General features: G+C 37.0%; 1 protein-coding gene across 3 annotated transcripts in view; it reads right to left on the reverse strand.

Moving 5' to 3' along the window:
* Window positions 1-523: 523 nt before the first annotated feature.
* LOC125647369 (uncharacterized) overlaps window positions 524-25,797 on the reverse strand; it is an 89,322-nt gene continuing 64,048 nt past the window's right edge. For all 3 annotated transcript variants that reach the window (XM_056140897.1, XM_056140898.1, XM_056140896.1), the window contains 7 exons: window positions 19,598-21,596; window positions 19,149-19,297; window positions 16,650-16,813; window positions 12,762-12,882; window positions 9,535-9,600; window positions 5,445-5,543; window positions 524-853 (listed from right to left, as the gene is read on the reverse strand). In XM_056140897.1, coding sequence (XP_055996872.1) covers window positions 758-853; window positions 5,445-5,543; window positions 9,535-9,600; window positions 12,762-12,882; window positions 16,650-16,813; window positions 19,149-19,297; window positions 19,598-21,596 — 2,694 coding nt within the window. In that variant the 3' untranslated portion in view covers window positions 524-757. The remainder of the gene's footprint in view (window positions 854-5,444; window positions 5,544-9,534; window positions 9,601-12,761; window positions 12,883-16,649; window positions 16,814-19,148; window positions 19,298-19,597; window positions 21,597-25,797) is intronic.

Here is a 25,797-nt window from a genome sequence, read left to right on the forward strand (position 1 = left end):
TAAACAGTATAAAATCAATCTTCCGTGAAACAATGAATTTTTAAAATAGGTCTCAGTTTAGAATAATTTTTCTAGTTACTGGAACAGTATGGCGGGAAAGTGCGAGGAAATTTAGGTACATGTATACTTGACATATCAACTATATCACCAGCCTGGATTCCGCCCCAGCAACACACTAGATATCATCCTTAAACCAACCAATCTCTGACCACTGACCTAAGAATGAAAAGGGGTTATCAAAATGCCATGGAGATTCTTCAACAAAAGTAGCTAGAGTTCACAGTATTCAAAATAGTATCCAGAGAGCGTTTTTCACAATGTGATATAATGAGTGACTATTCTGACCTCAAACACAATAAAGTCACCTTAGGTCATAAACACAGTATGAGAACATTCATTGAAGCTAACAGTTTACCGAATTTATGTCCCATTCAATCTGCAGCATGCCAATCCTCCACAAGTAGTACGAACAACATATTTGTTCAAAATTCAGCATGTTGCATAAAAAAAACACAACTAACAATCACTATTTATATTACAAGTATGACAATTTATTGACGTCAAGAATACTTGTTTTTAAGTACAAAAATTACCAAATTAAAATTAAAATTGTTACAATTAAACCATTCAACTTTTTATCAAATGCAACACATATAACTGAAAAATACTGGCATTACAATAACGTCTGGGTTTTACAAATTCCGTTCACACTGATTATGCCACTGAATGATTGGACGCTTTAAATACATTCCTATCCTCATTTTCCTAGTTTGGGAAATTCTTCAGGAAACAACACCAATCTTCTACAAGTAGGACAGGTCATTTCTCTGCCATACACCCACTGTTTAATACACTGAAAATATGCAAAACTTCAAATTCAATGGATATAAATAAATGTTAATTTTACATGAAGAATCTATCAAATATTTAAAAGCCATACACACCATTGATAATTTTTCTATCATCATTTGTGTTTAAAATGTAGAAAAGGATAAGGATTTCAACTTGTAAGCATTCAACACTTGTAACCATTTGACACTGGCATAAAAAGTCATGGACCACATTGTTCACCTGAGTCAACATGGTCCTGCTGTCATAAGATTTTAAAAAATATATAAAATAGTTCTTGAGAAAAAGATTTTCAAAGATTTATTGCTATATATCCACTTTTAAAACGTTGATCCGCTATTGTGACCCCCACCCTATCCCCAGAGGCCATGGCTTGAACTAGCTGCAGAACTGTAGCTCTCTGAAACAAGAGGCCCATGGGCCACATCACTTACCTGAATCACCATGGCCCATATCTGAAGACTTTCCATAATTTTTATATCTTTGCATGTAAAACCTTAGTCCCTAATATGGCCCAACCTACCCCTATCATTAAACCCCCATATGACCTGAAAACTCACAGCTTGAAATGATTTTGTTTACAGCTAGGTTTGAACAAACTTGAATCTACACATGTCAGGAAGCTTTCATGTCAATTTCACCTTTTCTGATTAAGTGGTTCTCGAGAAGATTTTAAAGTCACCCCCTAAAACTGGCGTTTGTGTCGAACACGGGTAAAATGATACGTGGCCTCGTGTTATACAATGAATAAAAACCAGTTTCATATGCACCGTGTACAATCCCACATGCGGGGACCGTGATCGGTGTAGCACGGGGATGTGAATTCGAAGCGAAGAAAGTAGGTCAATAAGTATTCAAAGACTGATTGTGTTTAATCAAAATAAATCTAGATAGCCAAAAGTATTGCACGGAAGACAATGGTTATTGATAGGCTAGCACTAACAATTGGGGAGTTTAGAACTTTTTGGAAATACCCAAACACTTTGACAATATACAAGTAGGGTAGGCGCCGGGTATATTTTTCGGTGTATTTAATGAGAAATCTTCATTCCTACTGCTTAAACTCCCAAGTTTTTTTGACCAGAAACATTACCTTTGAATGGGACTCAATATTCGACTGAAAAAACCAACACAAAATCATGATATGCCGAGTATTTGACTGAAAACCCTGTGTGGCGTAAGGGGGTGAAAATCTTGTGGCGTAGGGGGACCGAGACTCGCTAAGTTTCTTACCAAAATCATCTTGAACACAGTGAATATATAAATATCAAACTTGTTCAAAGTTACTCTGATATTCGTGCGATAAACTGATAATGATGTGTGTGACTTTTTATGCCATTAAATTTTCATTAAAAAACATTTTCTAAAATACCACAATACCAGATTATTAAGACAGTTTCATATTTTAATGAAATTGACATGAACTATTGATAATTTCAAATAATGCAATGACCAGAAAGAAAAACAATCTTTGGTTAAATAAACACAGACACCTGAGGTATATATATTTTTTGCACCATAATATCTCCGAAATGTGTGGATTCCCTGTCTATCTCACCCTAATATTGATTTATGTACAATCGTTTCACTTTTTTGTAAGCTTTAGAGATTTACCTTCTACTGGTATTAAAGCTTACAAAAAGTATGAAACGATTATATAACTAGAAATTAGGATGAGATAGACAGGGAATCCACAAATTTCGGAAAATTGTCGCCACAATCCAGAAATAAAGCAAGATGAAAGCATGTGATATAAATGTTTTCAGGCACGTAGGATTTTTTTTCTTCAAAAAAGAGTTCACTTCACAAGCGTCTGAAAATTCTTGAAAGGCAAAAAACAAACAAATATAACAAAACCCAGTTTAAATTCTAAATCGCGGGGGATGGAGGGCAAGAGCTTGATCGGTTCCTTAAATTTTACAATTCAAATATTATCTTATTAATGGAGGTAGTTTATATATCAAACTTTGTTCGTAAAATTAACCAACTATGCATGGACAGAAAAAAACAACCTTTGGCACTCCCTTCTATTACTACGTGTTTGATAATTATTTTTGTGTACATTTGAGTAAGTTGATTTACACTAACATTGATTTTCAAAAGATTGAATTACACATGAGTAAACATATTTCAACAAAAATATTGCATTAGAGATGTGTGTTTCGGTCATTGACACCTGATGTACATATATACATGTATTTTTGTCCACAGTGTGAAATGATTACAAGATAATAATTAAATGCTTTGTTTGTACATGTAATTTCTGAAAAGTAACAATAAAGAATTGATATTTTAAAGACATTCTTACCCTGATATAAAAAACATTTGAGGACTGCGAAAAATCACACAAGGGACACATGAATATAATCAATGACAAAAAATATTGGACAGCAATATCATTTCAAATTGTCAGTAATTACATTATTCCTTAACTGGCACTTATTTACATGTACAATCAGAAATAGTAAATCCTTATAATGATGCACTGAATTGAGGACCGCAACCAAACTCAGCCAGAGTTCGTTTTAGCATGGACCGCAAGCATTCTCTCACCAAAGGGTGCGTTACGCAAGCTTCCCCAATACTTGCAATCACGTGACAATACAATCACATGATATAAACAGCCATTCTCATTTCCTTTCCTTTTAAAAGTTCTAGCAATATGTGATACATCAGGCTCTTTCATAGGCCACTGGCACTTTGATAAGTACATTTTTACCATTAAGGTGTTTGCCTCTTATTTTACAAGTGTTATTGAATGTTTTACAGTCTTTCTTACTTTTGATTCCATGTTTACAGTGAATATCTACCACGTGAATGACCTACATTCATACACATATTACGAAGTAGTTCCAAATCTAGTATCAGAAAACCGCGATTTTAAACAATTTACAGTAAGCATCAATCAAATTGCACCAAAAGCATTTCATAATATGACTAAATATTAGGTTCAAAACATAAGTGTTGGATATTAGAAACTTTTACAAGATTTCTGTACAAAGCCGTTGACAGAGGTGTTTAGTGCTCGTAGCGCAGGAACCTCTGAGTAGGTTTAGAGAATAGGACCGCAACGAGTTATGAGCCACCTGTATTCAGGGGGAAATAACTCGCGATGCACTGTAAAAAATGTCTTAAGTTTGATTTTGTTGCATATAATATTACTCACATAAATCGTATATATGTGCTTGGTTGGTTGGGATTCCATCATTTCCTCTACATGCTATCAATTTTACTCTTCAAAACACAGGTAACTTTAAACATATAGATAACCGTCAATCATACACTGTGATTTTACTTGGGTTCCCTTTGAACAAAATGATCTGAGAATTTTCCATATAATTTTGAAAAAGACAATATTCACTGTGCTGAAGATGTGTATCTTTGTGAGAAACTTTGCTTATGTTAAAAGAATTCTCGGTCCCCCTACGCCACAAGATTTTCACCCCCTTACGCCACACAAGATTTTCAGTCAAATACTCGGCATATCATGATTTTGTGTTGGTTTTTTCAGTCGAATATTGAGTCCCATTCAAAGGTAATGTTTCTGGTCAAAAAAACTTGGGAGTTTAAGCAGTAGGAATGAAGATTTCTCATTAAATACACCGAAAAATATACCCGGCGCCTACCCTACTTGTATATTGTCAAAGTGTTTGGGTATTTCCAAAGAGTTCTAAACTCCCCAATTGCTAGTGCTAGCTTATCAATAACCATTGTCTTCCGTGCAATACTTTTGGCTATCTAGATTTATTTTGATTAAACACAATCAGTCTTTGAATACTTATTGACCTACTTTCTTCGCTTCGAATTCACATCCCCGTGCTACACCGATCACGGTCCCCACATGTGGCGTTGTACACGGTGATATGAGTGAATCTACTGTTAGATTTCTTGTTTCATTTATTGATTGTTTTGTACTAATCTTTAATTTGAAAATGGAAAAAAAGTTGTTAATAATGATAATATTGTTAATAAAACATATAATAATAGATTAAAAAAAAAACAACCGTCAATGGGGCTCGAACTCATGCAAAAAAGTCCTACGTCGGTGAAAACACTTCCATGCTACCTATTGCATCATGGGAGACATGATACTTTTGAGATTATATATTTTGGAAATATGTCAGAATAATTTTGCTTCTCTCTCTCTCTCTCTCCACATTTTCACCCTCAGAGCAGTAATGAATCTTTAATTCACAACAAATCTGAAAATGTTTAATTTGCCCATAGGCACAACTGCCATTATGCTCTTTGAAGGGAAAGTAATGTCAAAATGGATCACAAAAATGACAAAACAGTGTTATATGCCAAATAGATCATCTAATGAAGAAAATAAAATAACCCAGTGAAATTGGGAAACTTTATGATTTGGAGTTATTCGAGTGCATATAGACAAAAAGTTGACCTCAAATTGATAACTTTTTGCCGGAAATCTGAATCTCGCAGTGGGTCGATTCCTCAAGCAAATCCATATCATCCTTTGTAGCACTGTTGCTACATTTATCGATCAAGAGTAAAATTTCATTTTCAAATATTTTCTACATGTAACTTGAACTATATTATCTGTAAGATTACATAAATTTTATACATGTTCATACCCCAGCATGGAAAACATGTCCACATTCCAAATTCTTTACTTCCTCAGAACTCAGACCATCATGACAGATCACACATATCTCTTCATCTTCATTAGAAAGCTGTACAAACAAACAACAATTTAAAAAAAAAACTTTTTGTTTTTAAAAACTGCAATCCAAGATAATGCTCAAACAATTTTGTTGTTGTTGATATGCTCGACGATATTAAATATTTCAATAAAATATGTCAAAGAAGATAATTGACTAATTTCATTGACATCTCAATACAAAAACTGTAGACAATAATCCTATATATTTACATTCACTGAATCTTTTCTCTAATATCTCTTTGAAATTGCTATATGGCTTTTATCATGCAATAAATACAGATTTGTTGCAAACTAGTGCGATCGGTTTTGTTGTACCACCTGTCTGCAAAATCATTACCAAATATGGAGTGTCATCAAGGTCAAAGGGTGCATTGGCTGTTCCATTTAACATAACAAATGGGTCAACCATATGATATTTTATATCTAAATTCTAGTTTATATTTTTAAGTAATAGATAAAAATATAAATATAAACAATAAAATGTCTTTCTTTGTTGTTTCATCGGGTGAAATGCCTACGCGTTAAGCATTTTTTCCTGCAATCTAGCTATACCTTGATCACCCAATGAAACAACAAAAAAGTAATTTAGGAAATATATCATGCATGTTTTTGTTAAATCCATACTTTTCTTGGTAGATACGAAAACATTATCACTACAGTAACTTGATATCATAGAAAAAACACACAGAAATGAACAAGCAGGATTTAGACCTGCAAAAGGAACATGTGATCAGATATTCTTCTAGATGAATGTCACGTGATCAGATATTCTTCTAGATGAATGTCCTTGAACAGATACATGAACGTAACACTGACTGTATTTGCATTTGACTCTGTGCACTGGAAGAGCCTGTGGAAAACTTTAGAATCAAATGGGATTCCAGAGAAGATGGTCAAGATGATCAGAGAGCTATATGATGGATTCGAGTGTGCCGTGAATGGGTAGCGAGAAATATCAAGAGTGGTTATAAAACAAGAGGTACTGTGAGCAATGCTCACTAAGAATACCCCCTGCTTACCCCTATCTCCCAAAGGGTGTTGTTAATAGGCATAAATTACCTCTTTCCTGAGTGTAAAAATATAGTACATGTATGCCTTTGTAGAAGAAAATGGAAGATATAGTCCGAACACAAATCCATGGTATAAACCTATAATTTTGACCTTGAGATCAAAGGTTAAGGTCATAAAGAGGTCATGAATGTACTTGACACATAGTCTCATGGTGATACACCCATGTCTTATGGTATGACTATGTCAAAACCCTATAATCAATTTTGACCTTGAGGTCAAAGTTCAAGGTCATATAGAGGTAATGAAGGTACCTGACACATCGTCTCATGGTGATACACTCATGTGTCAAATATATGGTATGCCTATGTCAAAGAACAAAGAAGTTATGGCCCTGACACGAATCCATTGTAAAAACCTTTAATTTTGACCTTGAGGTCAAGGTCATATGGAGGCCATGAAGGTACATGACACATCGTCTCATGGCGATACATTCATGTGTCAAATATGGTACGCCTGTCAGAGTTCTTGAAAAGTGTCGGTAATGTCGGATTATCCGATAAAAGTAGTATATGTCTGACACAAGTTACTTAATTGTCAGTCCTGATGGCCGATAAAAAATCGGGATCGAAGTCCGTTTTTTACGGGGGGAAAATGGCGGCCATGTGGCCCATAAATTTTCAAACCGATGCTAAATCTGGCAAGGCATTGAAACGTCAACATGAGGAATCTGTTGTGAGGAACTACGAGGAGAAAAGAAACCGATTGCATCTCCGCCTGGCAATCTGGGAGACAATGGCTTTTGTTTGATGCGGTTTTTAAAATTTTACCTACCGCTAGGTGACACCATCTCTTCAAAGTTGCGAGACCAACTACACCCAGGCCAAAGTGAGAGAAAGAGTAGTTTAAACGATTGCAGAGGAAGATCAGAGAGAATGGAGGGTGAGAGAGAAGTGGAGGATGAGAGAGAAATAGAGCAAGAAAGTGACTCAGTGAAGTGAGGATTGATTGATTGTATATTGTTTAACGTCCCTTTCAAGAATATTTCACTCATATGGAGACGTCACCATTGCCGGCACTTGTGGCCTGTGAACAGGGAGGGTTCTTTATCATGCCACACCTGCTGTGACACGGGACCTCGGTTTTTGCGGTCTCATCCGAAGGACCGCCCCATTTAGTCGCCTCTTACGACAAGCAAGGGGTACTGAGGACCTATTCTAACCCAGATCCCCACGGGATCCAGAGTGTGAGAAAGGGTATGAAAGGAGAATTCCTGAATTTATAGCTGAGATGGAAATTGAATACAATTACACATGTAGTTGATTTATAAATAAAATTTATAAATACCTCAAGAGCAATGCATTTTTTTCTGGACTGACAAAATTTTGTTTGGGCTGTAGTAGTTGGACATTCTGCCACTACTATTGATATGTTCTTTTTACTTCGCGTTGTGTTTTTTTTTTAATGATGATAAGTGTTATATAAAGTATTCAACCCTTTAGATTTTTCCAGGTAAGTTTGAGTCCGCCTAGAGTGAGGCTAGCAATAAAATAATAAATAAAGTTTTAAACCTTTAATAAAGTTCGACAATTGTATGATAAATACCAAAATAATAATCCCGGGGAATGAATGTGGCTTGAGAGAAAAATAGAACTAAATAGGAAAAATAAGAAACAATAATCAAATATACAGGGTGAGGCAACTCCTGATATTTACCTTGTTGCAAGGAATGGCTCAGCACGTTGTGCTCGGGTTTAAATACTATTCTTAACAAAAGAATGAAAGTAAAAGTTACCTGTAATGTGATTTGATAATAAATCTAGAAGTAACCAATGAGAAGTTTTGTAATAAAATACGTTTGAAAATAAAAGATAAGTCTCTTCCTGTTTCATGAAATAAACAACTCGAATACGATGATAGGAATTTACATAGACAAGTAAGTAGAAAATAATGAAATGGACATAATATAGACATATACTACCACAGGGCTGACACTATTTCTAACAGTGTCAGACCAAATGTCTGACACTTCAAAAGAAATTTCAAGAACTCTGGTCTATGTCAAAGAACAAAGAAATTATGACCCAGACACGAATCCATTGTAAAAAACCTTTAATTTTGACCTCAAGGTCAAGGTCAAATAGAGGTCATGAAGGTACCCGACACATCGTCTCATGGTGATCCACCTGTGTGCCAAATATGGTATGCCTATGTCAAAGAACAAAGAAGTTATGGCCCGGACACGAATCTGGAGACAGACATACGGACGGACGGACAGAGTGATTCCTATATACTCCCCAGAACTTCGTTCGGGGGGTATAATAAATAAATGATAAATTGGTTTATACAAACATACATACAAACATAAATACCCAGGATAACCCATGAAAGCTCGAAAGCTTATTTCCAATGGGGTCCTTGGATGCACGGATGTTTGCGCTAGGGGGTCATTATGTGGGAGGAAACCAGAGTACCTGGAAGGAAACCCAGGTGTCCGAGCCGGCAACCACCATACCCTCTCACATACAACCACTGCCGATCATGGGGATCGAACTCGGGTTTTAAATCAAAACCATAGTTAAACAGGGATGTGTCATGTCTGGGCTTCCTGTTCCTACTGACAATAGACTGTGATGAGAGGAGAGGTCGATAACATTTTATAAAATTTACAAGGCATGTTGTAGAAATTCTTTAAAAAATAATGTTGATTCAGCCCAGGGATTGACACAGTGAAAATCCAGTTTGGACAAATGAAACTAAATATATACTTGCTGGCATAATGCTACTGCACCACATCACCGTGCATTTAGTTTTTCTTACATGTGCAGTTGTAAGAAGATTTTTGAAAATTGGTCAATTTTTCCCCCACCCCTAAGGCCCCAGGGGTGCATGACGGATGATGAAAACCAATTACAATAGGTCACTTGAGTAAACTCAGGTGCAGGTGACCTAAAGATATCTAAATCATCCCTCATGAAACAAAAGATACTCACCACTCTTGCTTGGTTCTTTTGGAATGGCATGGAGAAGTCAAAAGAAGCTTTGGTTATCAATTCATTCTGCAAATAGTAAACTAAATTGTTTTCACTTTCTGGGTTTTAGGTTACAGTCCCTGAAACAAATCCCCCCCCCCCCCCCCTAAAATGGTGAGTGAACACTGAATGATGGCTAATACTACCACATTTAACTAAAGTTCTACCACTCGTTGCTTAAGAAAACCACCCAACATACAGCCCCTCAAAAGTTGAACTTTTTCAATTTCACGTTCACCTAGTGTGCTCTGTTCACAGTTTGGCCTTCACTGTTCCTCAACCATTAGCATTCATCATTCACAAAGAGTTCATTATTCACCCAACACTTGTTCAGTGTTCAGTCTTTTGAATTTGCCTAGTCATTTAGAACTCCAAAGTGAGAACAAAATGAAAAAGGAACATGTGTGCAAGAGGGCAAGGAAACTTTCATATTACATCAGAATATTCAACAAGAGGCTCACAGGCCTTAACAGTCACCTGAGGGTCAGTTTAAAGTATCACTTGCTTAACAGTCACCTGAGGGTCAGTTTAAAGTATCACTTGCCCCAAGGGCTTTGAAATCTAAAATAATCTTCCTGTTCTGCATATCAAAACTAACTTCTTATATTCAGCAGCACTACAAAACTTAGTGCATTAAAATATTTAGAGAAAAAGTCAACTGTTGTGAGAACTCTCCTTTTAATAGTTGTAAAGGGCAGCATTGCATGTACTTGTTGATAACATAATAAAAACAAGAAATAAGTCTTAAACCAAAATTTTAATAAGAAATATGTGTAACAATGTAAACAACTATGGACCATTTGTAGTATATATCACTGCTAGCATCTCAAGAGATGAAAATCTAGTCAGATTAAAATTTTTTGTTGTTAATTCAGTAACTTTTACCTCCACAAAAATCTTTACTTGAAAGCCTTATAATAATGAATGCTTCCGCGCTTGGTTTGTTTACAATAACATTAACACATGCCAGTGTTTATATACCGAGTTGACCAATGATTTGCAAACCTACAGATGCGTTAATACCCTACTGAGAATGCTACAGTCAAATAAACATTACCTACCCTAAAATATAATGACCATAAATAATCCGCGATACACTATTTCTCAGTTTAAATTTCGCCAACAGCACGCAATGTTTACAAACAAAACCCACACTATCTTTCATCTAGACACGCTATCGTTTCAGACATCACGTGACTTTGCAAATGTAGTTCGCATTGAAATTAGAATTTTTATTTGATTTGTTCTTGTTTTTTGTGAAAGTTTTTATATGTTAAAGTAAATCAATGTGATAATTTTCATTTGTTTCTCATTAACAACTTTAAAATGTCGTAAATCATTAAACAGTACAGATATTCATACGCCATTACAAAAAGCGCAGGATTTTTCTGCGGAAGCATCGATAGTCTGACACCTTCGGTCGCGTAAACTTTTCAGCTGATTCAGTCGTACACGCTGACTAGATGCCATTCGAGCAAAGCTCGACGCCATAAAAATCAATCAAATATTAACCGCCAAAAGAAAATATTCATACATTCATTATAAATCAAAATGTAAAAGGTACATAAATGTTATTTGACTTTAATAAAAAAAAAAAACACCACGTAGGTAAAAGGTCCGATTCAAACCTTTTAATTTGTTTTAGATAAATTCTCTGGACAAAGACCCCCCCCCCCCCCCAACATCAAAGACCTCAAGAGCCTCCGAGTCCACTCGTCCACGATTTCCAACAAGTGGTGGTGGGAATATATACAGTACCATCTTATAAGCTTTAATTTTGTCAGAATCTTAAAACTATGGTAAAACAAAATGTACATGCATAAGTATTATGCTTAACTAGATATCTATAGAATTTCAACGTCACAAACTAGGAACATGACACATCGGCTTCAGGAATTTACCCACAAAATCTGCAAAAGTTGTGTTACTGTGAACATAAAATTCAAGATCAAAGGTCACTATCCATGGTACCCAGCATATCTGCATGAGATGATCACCTATTGGTATATGTTAAATAACAAAAGCCTACCGCAAAAGACAAAACAGTAACAGCCCTGACACAATTTGTAGCAGGTATCGATACAAATTATTCTTTTGAAGTTTTCAAATTGTCCTCTGTTCTATTTGTAAACATGAGGTATTTCTACAAAAATGTAACAAGTATGAAAGGTGAAAATAACAATGATCAATATCATAACTCATATTAAAGCAACACAAAATAGCGAGGCAAACACTGCCCCTGGATATACCTGAGGTGGGATCAGGAGAAGTAAACATGCCCTGTCGACTGGTCACACCCATCGTGAGCCCTTATATCTTGAGCAGGTAAACAGAGTTATCCATAGCCAAAATCAGTGTGCATTTGACCCAATGATGTATTGTATTGGCAAACTAGATTGTTATAACGACCATAGAATTTGTGAAATGCTAACTTTAAATGCTTGCACCATCAACTTGTTTGTCAGTAACCTGCCTTGATTTAACAAATGGCCAATATCGCTCACCTGACACACCTTGGCCCGTATTTAAAGATTTTAAGTATATAATTACACGTAAAACTTTGATCCCTACTGTGGCCCCAACCTACCCCCAGGGCCATGATTTTTTTTAAAAACTTCAATCTGCACTATGTCAGGAAGCTTTCATATAAATGTTAACTTCTCTGGCCTGATGGTTTTTGAGAAGATTTTCTCTATATATTTGTATGTAATACTTTGATCCCCTATTGTGACCCCACCCTTCCCCCGAGGGGCATGATTACAACATACTTGAATTTGCATTACGTCAGGAAGCTTTCATGTAAATGTAGACTTTTCTGGAGAAGATTTTTAATGATTCTCCCTTAGAATTTGTATGTAAAACTTGGATCCCTATTTGTGGCACCCTCCTACCACTGGGGTCATGATTTTAACAAACCTGAATCTGCACTATGCCCAGATTTTTAAATGACCCCACCCTATTTTTATGATTATCTCCCCTTTGAAAGGGGTATGGCCCTTCATTTGAACACACTTGAAAGCCCTTCACCCAAGGATGTTTTTTTACCAAGTTTGGTTGAAATTGGTCAGAAGTTCTGGAGAAGAAGTAAAAAATGAAAAAAGTTTACAGATGGACAACAGGTGATCAGAAGAACTCACCTGAGCTTTCAGCTCAGGTGAGTTAAAAACCAGTTTCCAATATGAAGGTACCTTATTTTTCATGAGTCGTGTGGCAAAAACTCTCGCTTCAGCCACAATATCCTTGATTGTCAATCCACTGAGTCCGCCTCTCTGCATCCTGACAGATGTTATCACGCTAATAACTTCCTCTCTAAAATTTAATAAACAGTTCTGTAGTTTTAAACTTTTATCTAAAAAGGCAAATTGATGAACTAAGGTGTGTTTTCATCTTAAACCAATAATAGCACTAAATCTGAAAAAAAAACAAGAGATGTTTGTAAAACACATATGCCCCCCATGGTACACAATTGAAAAGGGTTATACACACACACATCATTTAATTGAGAGTAGTATCATCAATTCAAAATATTGAGCAGACAATATCTTCCTATGTCAAGAGTGGATTGACCATGTGACCTAAAAATCAATAGGGGTCATCAACTCCTGAAGATGTACCAGTGTACCAAGTTTGATGTCTGTCAAGCAAAGGGTTCTCAAGATATTGAACGGACAGTATATTCCTATGTCCAATTTGACCCTTGACTTTTGACCATGTGACCTTAAAAAAATTAGTAGTCATCTTCTCCTGAAGATGTACCAGTGTACCAAGTTTGATGTCTGTCAAGCAAAGGGTTCTCAAGATACTGAGCGGACAATATATTCCTATGTACAGTTTAACCCTTGACCTTTGACCATGCGACCTCAAAATCAATAGGTGTCATCTTCTCCTGAAGATGTACCAGTGTACCAAGTTTAATGTCTGTCAAGCAAAGGGTTCTCAAGATATGGAGCAGACAGTATATTCCAATGTCAAGTTTGACCCTTGACCATGTGATCTGAAAATCAATAGGGGTCGTCTTCTCCTGAAGACGTACCAGTGTACCATGTTTGATGTCTGTCAAGCTAAGGGTCCTCAAGATATTGAACGGTATATTCCGTCTAGTGTGACCCTTGACCATGTGACCTCAAAATCAATAGTGGTCGTCTTCTCCTGAAGTCGTATCAGTGTACCAAGTTTGATGTCTGTCAAGAAAAGGGTTCTCAAGATACTGAGCAGACAGTATATTCCCATGTCAAGTTTGACCCTTGACCTTTGACCATGTGACCTCAAAATCGATAGGGGTCATATTCTCTTGAAGATGTACCAGTGTATCAAGTTTGATGTCTGTCAAGCAAAGGGTTCTCGAGATATTTAACGGACTGTATATTCCTATGTCCAGTTTGACCCTTGACCTTTGACCTCAAAATCAATGGGGGTCATCTTCTTCTGAAGATGTACTGGTGTACCAAGTTTGATGTCTGTCAAGCAAAGGGTTTTCTAGACATTGAATGGTCAGTATATTCCTATGCCCAGTTTGACCTTTGACCAAATGACCTCAAAATCAATAGGGGTCATCTACTCCTTAGGATATACCAGTGTGTCAAGTTTGATGTCTTTCAAGCAAAGGGTTCTCAAGATATTGAGCGGACATTATATTCCTATGTCCAGAGTAGATTGACCCTTGACCTTTTGACCTGAAAAACAATAGGGATCCTCTTCTACTCATAACTAACCCACATATGAAATATCATTATCATCAAGTGAATGGTTCTCAAGATATTGAGCGGACAACACATGGTCTACAGACCGACCGACAGGTGCAAAACAATATGCCCCCTCTTTTTCAAAGGGGGGCAGAAAAATAGTAATAATATGCAACTTTAACCATTGTCATCTTAATTAAAACTAAATTTGATCAAAATAATTATTTCAGTTGAATACAAAGCATAACCATATTTTGCCAAATATAATACAAAGCTAATGCATTCCTCATATTGGGCCTTAAAAATAACATGAAAAACTTTGATTCCCTATTGTGACCCAACCCTACCCCTGGGAGGGGGGTCATGACTTTAACAAAACTGAATCTGCACTATGTCAGAAAGCTTCCACCAAGAGTTGTCGAAAACTGTCGGTAAGGCCAGTAAAAAATTCCCTGGACCGATAATGTGCTAGAAAATGTCGGTCCAAATGACCGTTTGAAAATATCGGCTGTGATCCAATTATTTTTGGAGGTCATATCTGAAAGACCTGTGACTCTCACTGCTAAATGCCGAGTGTTTGACGAGTATATATTTACATCTTAAATTTGACGTGGCCATGGCACGAGTGTGACTCGAATTCACGACCTTCCAGTTATTAAGCGAGCGCTCTACCACTGAGCTTTTTCTTCCTGGGTAGAGATTTGATCGGCCGTGCGGCCATGTTGTTTGAGTGACTTTCACTTGTGCATCCCGAACCCGAGCTCTAAGATGTAAATATATGCTCGTCAAACGCTCAGCATTTAGCAGTGAGAGTTACAGGTCTTTCAGATATGACCTCCAATGTTGTGGCAGGTTTTAAAAAGTTAAAGAACCCTCACTACTACGGTCTTGGAGTCAAGAGTACAAAGCAAAGGTCTAAATTTGTGGTATTTCACCCACAGCTGGTGACGTCTCAATATGAGGGGAAATTTCTGACGAGATGTAAAACATACTACTTCGTAAGAAAAGAAAAAAATGCTGAACCTGGACCACTTAAAAAATTACGAAGTCTTCCGTGGTGTTACTGACTTCCAAGTTGGCTGGAAAACTGACCGTTTTTGGCTAGATATGAGTGGAAGATGCATTGCTGTTAAAACAAGAAAAGGCATTTTGCTGCAGTTTTTTTTTTTGCTTTCTTTCTGTGCAATACAAGGTACATGTATCTGGTCTGACAAAACTTTGTCCGGTCTGACAGTGATTTAAAAATTTTGACAACTCTGTCCACCTAAATTTTAAAATTTCTGGTTAAGTGGTACTTTCAAGTAAATTTGAACTTGTCTGGCCCAGTGGTTCTGAGAAGATTTTTAAATGACCCAATCATAATTTTGCATCCCTCCTCTTTAAAAGGAGTATGGCATTTCACCTGAACAAATTTGAATCCCCATCATCATACAAGTGATGATTTGTTCGAAGCATGATTGAAATTGGCATGCTGGTTCTGGAGAAGACTAAGAATTTGTCAGTGTACTATCACTATTATCTCCCCTTGGAGAAAGTCGTTGCCCCTCATTTGAACAAACTTGAATCCCCTTCACCCAAGGATGATTTCATCATTTGTGCCAAGTTTAATTGAAATTGGCCAAGTGGTTCTCAGGAAGATTTTTAAAAAGATGCCACAAAATTTCTACTAAGGGCTGTTCCAGTAAAACATACATAAGAAGGCAGATGAAAAATAGGATGACCACCCATAGGAGTGGTTATGGTACAATCCTATCCACCCATAGAGGCAAATAATGAAGCGTTATAGGAACTTACAGAAGCAAATTGATTTATTCGCAAAACAGAAATTAAAATATTCCCAGAGCAGAATGTTTGTCTCATCATACAGCACAATTAAAATACTTTTTCATCTTGATGTCAACTTTACTTCAGTATTCAATACATCCAATTCCCTTTCAATCATAATTTACAGAACGCCAAGATTTCCTCTGTCAATCATGTGTTCTTCTGATTATTTTCTCGCAGATTACCCTCGAATATGGTTTGGTAAAATAACCACCCAAAGAAGGAATTTTTGTGCAAAAGCCACCCACCATAGAATCAATATCCCCCAGTCTGAACACCCAAAGATTCTTTTTAAAACTGCCTTCCCCTGGTACCCATATGTTTAATAGAACAGCCCTAGTTCCTAATCATGTCTACTTCGAAAAGGGTGTGGCACTTCATTTAACAAAAGAATATCAAATCCTTTTTGCCAAGCATGCTTTTGGCAAGTGTGGTTGAAATCAGCCCTGTGGTTCTGAAGTTGAAAATATTAAAAATTTATGAACCAAAGTGATCAGAAAAGCTCATCTGAGTTTTCAACTCAAGAGAGCTAAAAATCCACAAATAGCGAATTTAATACAGAATTCCAACCTATTCAGTCCTGCAAAGATTTCAGAAAGTCTTTGAACAAGTCTTTCAAAGTTGTTGGATTTATCACTTGGAAGTGTGGACACTTTTACTGGATTTGAGGCGAGTGTAGGTTTGGATGATGGAAGAAGGTGAGCCTGGTCTTTCTTCTTTCCTTTCTTTGTGACCTGATAAAAGACATATTATGTCACTGTCATCTGCCACACAAGTTTCTACATTCACCAATGTTTTTGTCTGTAATAAACCATTCTTGTTTCAATGTTTTTATTTCTCGATGAAAGCACTGTGACATGCAAGTGATTTTTCAACTGAACATAAAAGCATATTATTACTTATATATATATCTAATATATAAGGGACGGGTCATCCCGAAAATTTGACAATCTGGTTGTTCGTGTCGTTGGTCATTTTAGTGCATTGTATATTTTTTGTATTTGACCTTGTATCCATGTTGTGGATCCGACAGTTTTAGGTATCGGGTGTTGTTGTTGGAACTTAGTGCTTTTATATATATATACAGTCAACTCTCGATAAACCGACACCTTTTGTTCTTATGAAATTATGGCATTATAACGAATTTGGCGATGAATTGAATTACTGCCATCTTGAAGAGATAGAGTTACCGTTCTTTTATATGTAAGAGTTATCTTTCCTCTATTTACAATACTTATGTAAGTGAGCGATCCTTTGCTGCTAAGATGTTGCCCACTGTCCTTCTTTTTATATAGCCTTTTCCCATAAAACAGAAAAATGATTTGCAATATCCTGATGGGTATATTTTTGATGATGTCCTTGGTACGTAATGATTTGCTTTTTCTCATCGAAATTTAACAGGACCGGCCTCTTTCGTGGCGAAGCCATAGCTAATTCGAAATGTGTTTTTATGATGTATAAACAACTTGACTACAGTTCATCTTGAGTAATTTTCTTGTTTATTCAATAAAAGCAATTACTGGGATCCTTCTGTCCAGGTGTACGCCGGAGATTGATAATGACCAATTTACTGCTTCACTGACCAGGTGCACCCATGGCAGTTTATCGAGATAATTAACACGTTGAAATAGACTTTTGTAATGAAAACACTGTGGCAAATGGCGATAGCGAATTTGGCGTTTTAACGAGAGTTTTAAGTAACAGGAAAAATGGTCCTAGAAAAATGCGGCGTTATAACGAAAATGGCGATGAATTGAGTGGCGATAATTCGAGAGTTACCTGTATAAACAAAAACATTTGTAAAACGTACATGTATACCCCCCCCCCCCCCTTCACAGTATGCTGAAGAACTAAATCTGGGAGATAGTCTTATCCAAGTAGATGTCGTTCCCCCTTTAATAACTTTAAAAACTAATCAATCTGCTTTAAAGCAGCTATGTACCAAAATGATGCATGAACATTGAATCATACAGCTTTAACAGCAAGTGATTTTTTAAGGCCTATTTTGGGTCCATATTTCGGCCCTTTCCCCTCCTAAAAATTGCCATTTTCCCCCCAATATAGCTTGCATTTTTCCCAATAATAGAATTATGAAAGGAAAACGTATTTGAAAAAAATAAACATTTGATGTGAATTATATACATAAGACTTAAACGAGGAGTTATGGGATGATGATTTGGATAGAATAATTGAAAATTTTAGAAAGTTGAAGAAAATTAGATGTGTAAAATAAAGATAATATAATGTTTGATATGATTTTATATCTTATTTACGATAAAATTGATTTTCCCCAATTTTGCTGAAATGTCGACAATTTTTCCCAATTTGAAAGCCACAGGACCCTTGTTAAAAATGTAGAAAAATCACAGACAGCAGTAATGGACAACTAAACATGCCCCCCCCCCCCCCCACCCCCAACTATACACAAGGTGACCTTTGACCTGAAAAACAATAGGGATCCTCTTCTACTCATAACTAACCCACATATGAAATATCATTATCATCAAGTGAATGGTTCTCAAGATATTGAGCGGACAACACATGGTCTACAGACCGACCGACCGACAGGTGCAAAACAATATGCCCCCTCTTTTTCAAAGGGGGGCATAAAAAGTAGGTCAAATTCCAAGGTCAAGGGGTCAAAAATGTTGGTACCCACGGAAAGGTCTTGTCACAAGGAATACTCATGTGAAATATCAAAGCTCTATCACTTACTGTTCAAAAGTTATTAGCAAGGTTAAAGTTTTCAAAAAGTAGGTCAAACTCCAAGGTCAAGGTGTCAAAAATGTTGGTACCCACGGAAAGGTCTTGTCACAAGGAATACTCATGTGAAATATCAAAGCCCTATCTCTTACTGTTCAAAAGTTATTAGCAAGGTTAAAGTTTCAGACAGAATGACAAAATTACAAAATGACAGACAGGACAAAAACAATATGCCCCCCAATCTTCGATCTCGGAGGCATAAAAATACTGATTTTTTTTCTAGGCCCACACTAAAGCATAGACTTCAATCCACAGGGCTCTATGTGTTTAGGGGAATACTCATGACCTGTACTGCATCTTGCTAACCTGAGTCCAGTTCTCTTTCTCTTCATCTGACATTTCCTTGGTCAGTGAGGGTGTCTGTCTTTCTGATCTCTGTTGATCGTCAGCAACTGTTTGTTTGACAGAGCCATGGTAAATGTTGTCCAGCTGGTCAGCGTCATTGCCAACTTCCACTGTAATACAATTAACAAAAGTTTACAGTTTTACTTAACACACTCGAAAAATTTAGTTACTTGTTGTTTACAATTTAATCATTTTACTTTCTCCAAAAATTTCCCTACAGTACAACCTGTGTTGTTATTTTGCTAACTGGTGTTCAAAGGACCATATCATCTGCATACATTACTGTGTGTGAAACATGGACAGAGAGCAGATAAAAGTGATCGGTGTTATTTTGCACACTAATTCTCTAAGCCTATGTATTTATATACAACAAGAAAATAAAAATAAATACTGCTGTACATTTTTTTTACCCTTTGTGTCTTTTTTCATCTGATACTTGGGGGATCCTAAGTCCATCTGAATATGCTTTGTGGTCATCACACTGCCAAGTTTCGTCATCACATGCTGGTCAAGTTTGCTCTTCTCAGGAGCAGGAATGGTCTTTTTCATTATCAATGGCTTCTGCCACTGATTAAAAACCTCTTGAGAGGCCTTTGCATTCAACTCAAATTGCTCATCTTCCTCACTGTCATCATCTTCAATTTCATCTAAGTTAAGAGATTCAATTTTCGAATCCCCAGTCAGTTCTGGTTTTTCAGCATACTTACTCTGTGTGTCCACAAATCTTGCCAAATCTGATGACTGGTTTCGATTTGCAACATGGTTTATGGGACTGCACTTTGTTTCTAATCTTTCTGGAATTTGATTATCTTTGTTTTGATCAACTTTTTCACTTAGCAGAGAACTTACAAGTGTATGCTGGCCTAATGTAGAGTCATGAAAATAAGGTTGTGCGGTGCTGCAGGAGGCATCTACAGGATTAGTCAATGGTTTCATGTTGATGGGCAACAAATTTTCACTCACTTTGGAATAGTTGCTTGACAAAGATGTACTATCTGAAATGCTTGGATTTGACGATGCACAGTAGACATTGGTTAGATTTGCCTGCTTCTCAGGCAATGAACTGTATGACTTTGTGACAGCTGATGGCAGAAATGCAGACTGGGTATTCGCAGGCACAGACAACATGTTATCCACACGAGGGAAGTTTACTGCAGCTCCGACATTTGTCTGCACACTGCAAGTACCTCCGATTTTGTTGTCCAAAGCAAGGTTTGAGGAGCATGGAACCGATTCATCACCAAGACCTGGTGGTGCTACAATTTCTGGAGAGAGCTCACACTGCTTGCCCAATTCACTCTGCAGAGATAATTTAGTTAGTCCTGTAGGCAATCCTGATCTAAAGGGTAAAGGATTTGCTGTAAGGCCAGATTTTTGATATGAAGTATGTTTTTGTGTGGCACTGCCATCTGCTGACAGCACAGTGACTCCTGATGCTCCCTCTGAAGAGGGTTTAGGCTGCTGAACTTGAACACAGCTGGTGATTTCATTAGCTTGATCTCCAAGGAGACCTTCAGCAGATTGTGCATTTTCCTGTGGAAATGCTGCATGTAATTGGCTACTATCTACTGTACGGAATGCCCCTGTGGTTCCCAGATTTCCACCAGATGCAACACAGGCTTGCAACACCATGGTTTGCTGCACAGCAATAGAATTTAATGTATTAGGATCCATCGCAAAAGCTGGATACACCTGAGCAATCTGGGCTTTCACAGCTTCAAATAACACTGGATCTAGAGATACACCTTGTTTCAGCATTGCTTGTTGCAAGGCATCAGAATTTACAGCCTGAGGACTTAAGCCTATATCTGTTGTTGACTTTTCAATATCTGCTGTAGGTGTTCCCTCTTGGCTTAAGAAGTTTTGCATTGCTGGATCTAAACACGATAAGGGTTTGCCAGGGAGATCTGTAACGTCATTTACTTGGTCCTCAATTTGAATTGAACTTTTCAGATCACCACTATTATCAGCATATGTGTCAGAGTAAGAAAACTCAGCCAATTCATTTAACTCTGGAAATAACCGAGACCTGTTCGTTTCATTCCCACATACAGCAGGCTTCTCTGGAACTGTCTCTGCTGTGATGGAAGTTTTTGAATACTTGGCATTAATAGACTGAAGTATATCTGGAGTAGTTTCACTAGATGAGAATGTTTCCAATTTCAGACTGGGTACAGAATCCAAAATTCTAGCACAGTGGCTCTCAATGTTTTCTGTTTGTTGATTTGATTTCTTTGCTACATTTTCTACATTGGGCATCATTGAAGCTGTATCATTATCTTTCATTTCCCCAACCTGAGATGTAAACACTTCCCATTCCTGCTGCAAATACTGAGCCACTTCCTCAGGTTTAGACAAATACTGAGCCACTTCCTCAGGTTTAGACAAAAGCTCTTGATTACCAGCACCCTAAATTTGATAAAGAAATTGAGATTTTAAAACGGGTAATTCAACATATGGAAACACCACAAAGTCCTTCACATCTGTTTCATACTTAGGTATTTTATTGAAAATAAATATTAACAGCAAACTATCGTCAACTCCCATATTTATTAAGCAATATTCCATTATCATATGTATATGGTATTTATATCTCTCAACTGATTCAATACACAAGAGCTTGTTCTGCGTACAATCTATTCTTAAATTGAGGCAGGCTATTGACAAACAAGTTAATGTTACAGGGATTTTAACAGTCTCATTTAAATCAGCATTTCGCAAATTCTATGGTTGTTATAATGATCTAGTTTAACAATACAACCTATTATTGGGTCACAGGGCTTGAAATTACTTTATATCCACAAGCCCGAGACTAGTAAAAAAAAAATGTCGACTCAGACTAGTAAACTCTATTCTATGGCATTAATCCATACAGACTGGTAAAAATCCGGATATTAATCTTGACTTGGTTAAAAGTAACAAATTTGTCGAGTCTCTCAGATGTTCAAACTTATTGTAGATTACCTGCATGGTTATATGACACAAACCCTGTTTCTAAACTTTTTTCAGTAAAACTAATTCTTTTCATGCCCAAAACTACTTTAAATGTGCTTTTAATGAAATATTTTGCACAGTTTTCAAGTTTGAAAGCAATGAAATTCAAATCTTGCAATATGCATACTTACTTTCGCTATTTTACGCGTCATTATGTGTGATGTCATATGCACCCTTGGGTTTGAAAAAATCTGTTAGCCATTTCATAAACAGATTAGATTTAATCAACAACACAAGAGGCCCAGGGGCCTTATAGGTCACCTGAGTATCATGTAACAACCTTCCAATGTTTGAATTAGGTTTGTGTTTAAATATAAGAATTTTACTTTTGGATGGAAGAAACATTGAATAGCTATGTGGTCAGCCCTGCCTTTGCACCAGAACCCCTGACCCAGGGGCCATAAATTTCAGTTTTGAAAGAAGCATCCTTGATCATCATTATCATACTATTAGTTTGTCTACTTAATACCCAGCAGCAGAGGAGAAGAATTTCAAAGAAATAAAATGCATTTTCACTATATGATCAATAGGGCCCCACCCTAATACCAGAACCCCTGACCCAGGGGCCATAAATTTCACAATTTTGAAAGAGGCATCCTTGCTCATCATAATCATGCTATTGGTTTGTCTACTTAATACCCAAGGACAGAGAAGATTTTCAAAGAAATAATGCATTTTCACTATATGACTTATAGAGCCCCACCCTAGCACCAGAACCCCTGATCCAGGGGCCATGAATTTCACAATTTTTAACAAGAGGTACTGTGAGCAATGCTCACTAAGAATACCTCCCGCTTACCCCAATCTCCCAAAGGGTGTTGGTAATAGGTATAAACTACCTCTTTTCCAAGTGTTGCTACTTCGATGTCCAGTGTGCATGACCTTTGACCTTTTGACCACAAAGTCGATAGGGAACATCTTCATCCTATGGGTAGTCCATATGTATGATATGGTGACTGTAGGTGGAAAGGATAACGCTTTAGAGCCCGGAAACCATATTGCTACTTCAATGCCCAGTGCGCGTGACCTTTGACCTTTTGACCCTAAAATCGATAGGGATCATCTTCATCCCATTAGTAGTCCATATATATGATATGGTGACTGTAGGTGGAAAGGATAACGCTTTAGAGCCCGGAAACCATATTGCTACTTCAATGTCCAGTGCGCATGACCTTTGACCCCAAAATCGATAGGGAACATCTTCATCCTATGGGTAGTCCATATGTTTGATATGGTGACTGTAAGTGGAAAGGATAACGCTTTAGAGCCCGGAAACCATATTGCTACTTCGATGTCCAGTGCGCTTGACCTTTGACCTTTTGACCCAAAATCGATAGGGAACATCTTCATCCTATGGGTAGTCCATATGTATGATATGGTGACTGTAGGTGGAAAGGATAACACTTTAGAGCCCGGAAACCATATTGCTACTTCGATGTCCAGTGTGCTTGACCTTTGACCCCAAAATTGATAGGGAACATCTTCATCCCATGGGTAGTCCATATATATGATATGGTGACGGTAGGTGGAAAGGATAATGCTTTAGAGCCCGGAAACCATTGCGTCTACAGACGGACGGACAGACGGACAACTCGATTCCAGTATACCCCCCCACAACTTGTTGCGGGGGGTATAAAGAGGCATCCTTGCTCATCATTACCATGCTATTAGTTTGTCTACTTAATACCCAGAGACAGAGAAGATTTTCAAAGAATTTCTACATTTTCACTATATGACCAATAGAGCCCCACCCTAACACAAGAACCCCTGCCCCAGGGGCCATGAATTTCACAATTTTGGTAGAGGGCTCAATGCTCATTATAATTATGCCCACAGTTTGGCTTCTTGATGTCCAGGAGTAAAGAAGAAGATTTTCTAAAATTACACTCATTTTGATGGTTTTTGCCATTTTCACTATATGACCAATAGAGCCCCACCCTAACACAAGAACCCCTGCCCCAGGGGCCATGAATTTCACAATTTTGGTAGAGGGCTCAATGCTCATTATAATTATGCCCACAGTTTGGCTTCTTGATGTCCAGGAGTAAAGAAGAAGATTTTTTAAAATTACACTCATTTTGATGGTTTTTGCCCCACCCCTCAGGCCCCAGGGGGGCAGGGACCAAGAATTTCACAATTTTTGTTCCCCTTCACCCACAGATGCTATATGCCAAAATTGGTTGAAATTGGTTCAGGGGTTTCAGAGAAGAAGCTGAAAATGTTGAAATGTTAACACACGACGAACGACGACGGACAAAAACAGATAGCAATAGGTCACCTGAATGAATTCAGGTAACCTAAAAAAACAATTATATGATCATTTAACGGTTTGTAATTAAGGTGTTTTGTGCCGGTTAAGGGTGTACTAGTTTAGAAAGGATTTAGATCGCGTGCGTCCCCCCCCCCCCCCCCCAATTTTTCGAAGGAAGGTGTGAGAAAAATGACATGGATAATTTTTTGTTGGAGCAAGAACTTTACCTTAAAAAACACTCAGTCACCTTTGTCCATGTACTTTTTCAAAAACTGCTTGGACAGAGACCCAGATAAAATGCGAGAAAATGGAAACATCGAAGCTTATAAGCACTCCATATACATTCTGTTCTGGTCTTCAAATTCAATACACACTCGGATCAATTTACCTTCACCTTGTAACAACATATATATAAAACTTGTGCTCCCAGTTTCTACCAACTGGTAGATTTACAAAATTTTTAGAGATACAAAATGTTTGAATTTTTAATTATAAATAGTAAAATACTGTATTTCCTAACTTTAAATTGAAGTATAAAATTATATATGCCTCATTTTTGTTTTCAATGAACTTGTAACATTGAGTGCGTCAGTATAACGCCATGCTCCCGCTTCCTAACGATGTGTCGATCACAATTGAAAAATAATAAGATTGCTTTATTAAAATAAAGTATATTGTCATTTCCTCTTCAAATTTGATTATTTTTATCTATTTGTGTTTGGGTTTTTTTTTTAAATGCACCTGTGACAGTAGCTAGGCCTAGTTGTCAACCATGTAACGTATCAATTTGTCTAATCCAAAAATAAATAATACTTGCACTGTTTATTTTAGAAAAACGCCAATTACAGATGTATAAAGGAATAACATTACCAAATAGTGTGTAGACAGCGACCCATATAAACATTATTTACTCACATTACTGCTGATTTCATACTGGCTTTCCTCGGTATATTTGGGTATTTACATCGCTATTTGTATGCACTGGTGGCGAAAACATATAAGACTCAGGGAAATTTGTCAACATCGATCTATGTTGAATAGATTCGGCCCCAAAAAGCTGAGATTTTAAAAATATCTTGCACCATTTTACAATCAGTTGATAAAACAAGAGGCCCATGGGCCACATCGCTCACCTGAGTCACCTTGGCCCATATCTGAAGACTTTCCATATATATTTGCATGTAAAACCTTAGTCCCTATTATGGCCCAAACTACCCTTTGCAAACTTGAATCTACACTATGTCAGAAAGCTTTCATGTAAATGTCAACTTCTTTGGCCCAATGGTTCTTGAGAAGATTTTTAAAGCTTTTTCCTATATTTGTATGTAAAACTTTGATCCCCCTTATGGCCCCATCCTACCCCTG

The sequence above is a fragment of the Ostrea edulis genome, chromosome 6 (assembly GCF_947568905.1).
Source record: "Ostrea edulis chromosome 6, xbOstEdul1.1, whole genome shotgun sequence".
In the NCBI taxonomy this organism is placed as follows: Eukaryota; Metazoa; Mollusca; class Bivalvia; order Ostreida; family Ostreidae; genus Ostrea; species Ostrea edulis.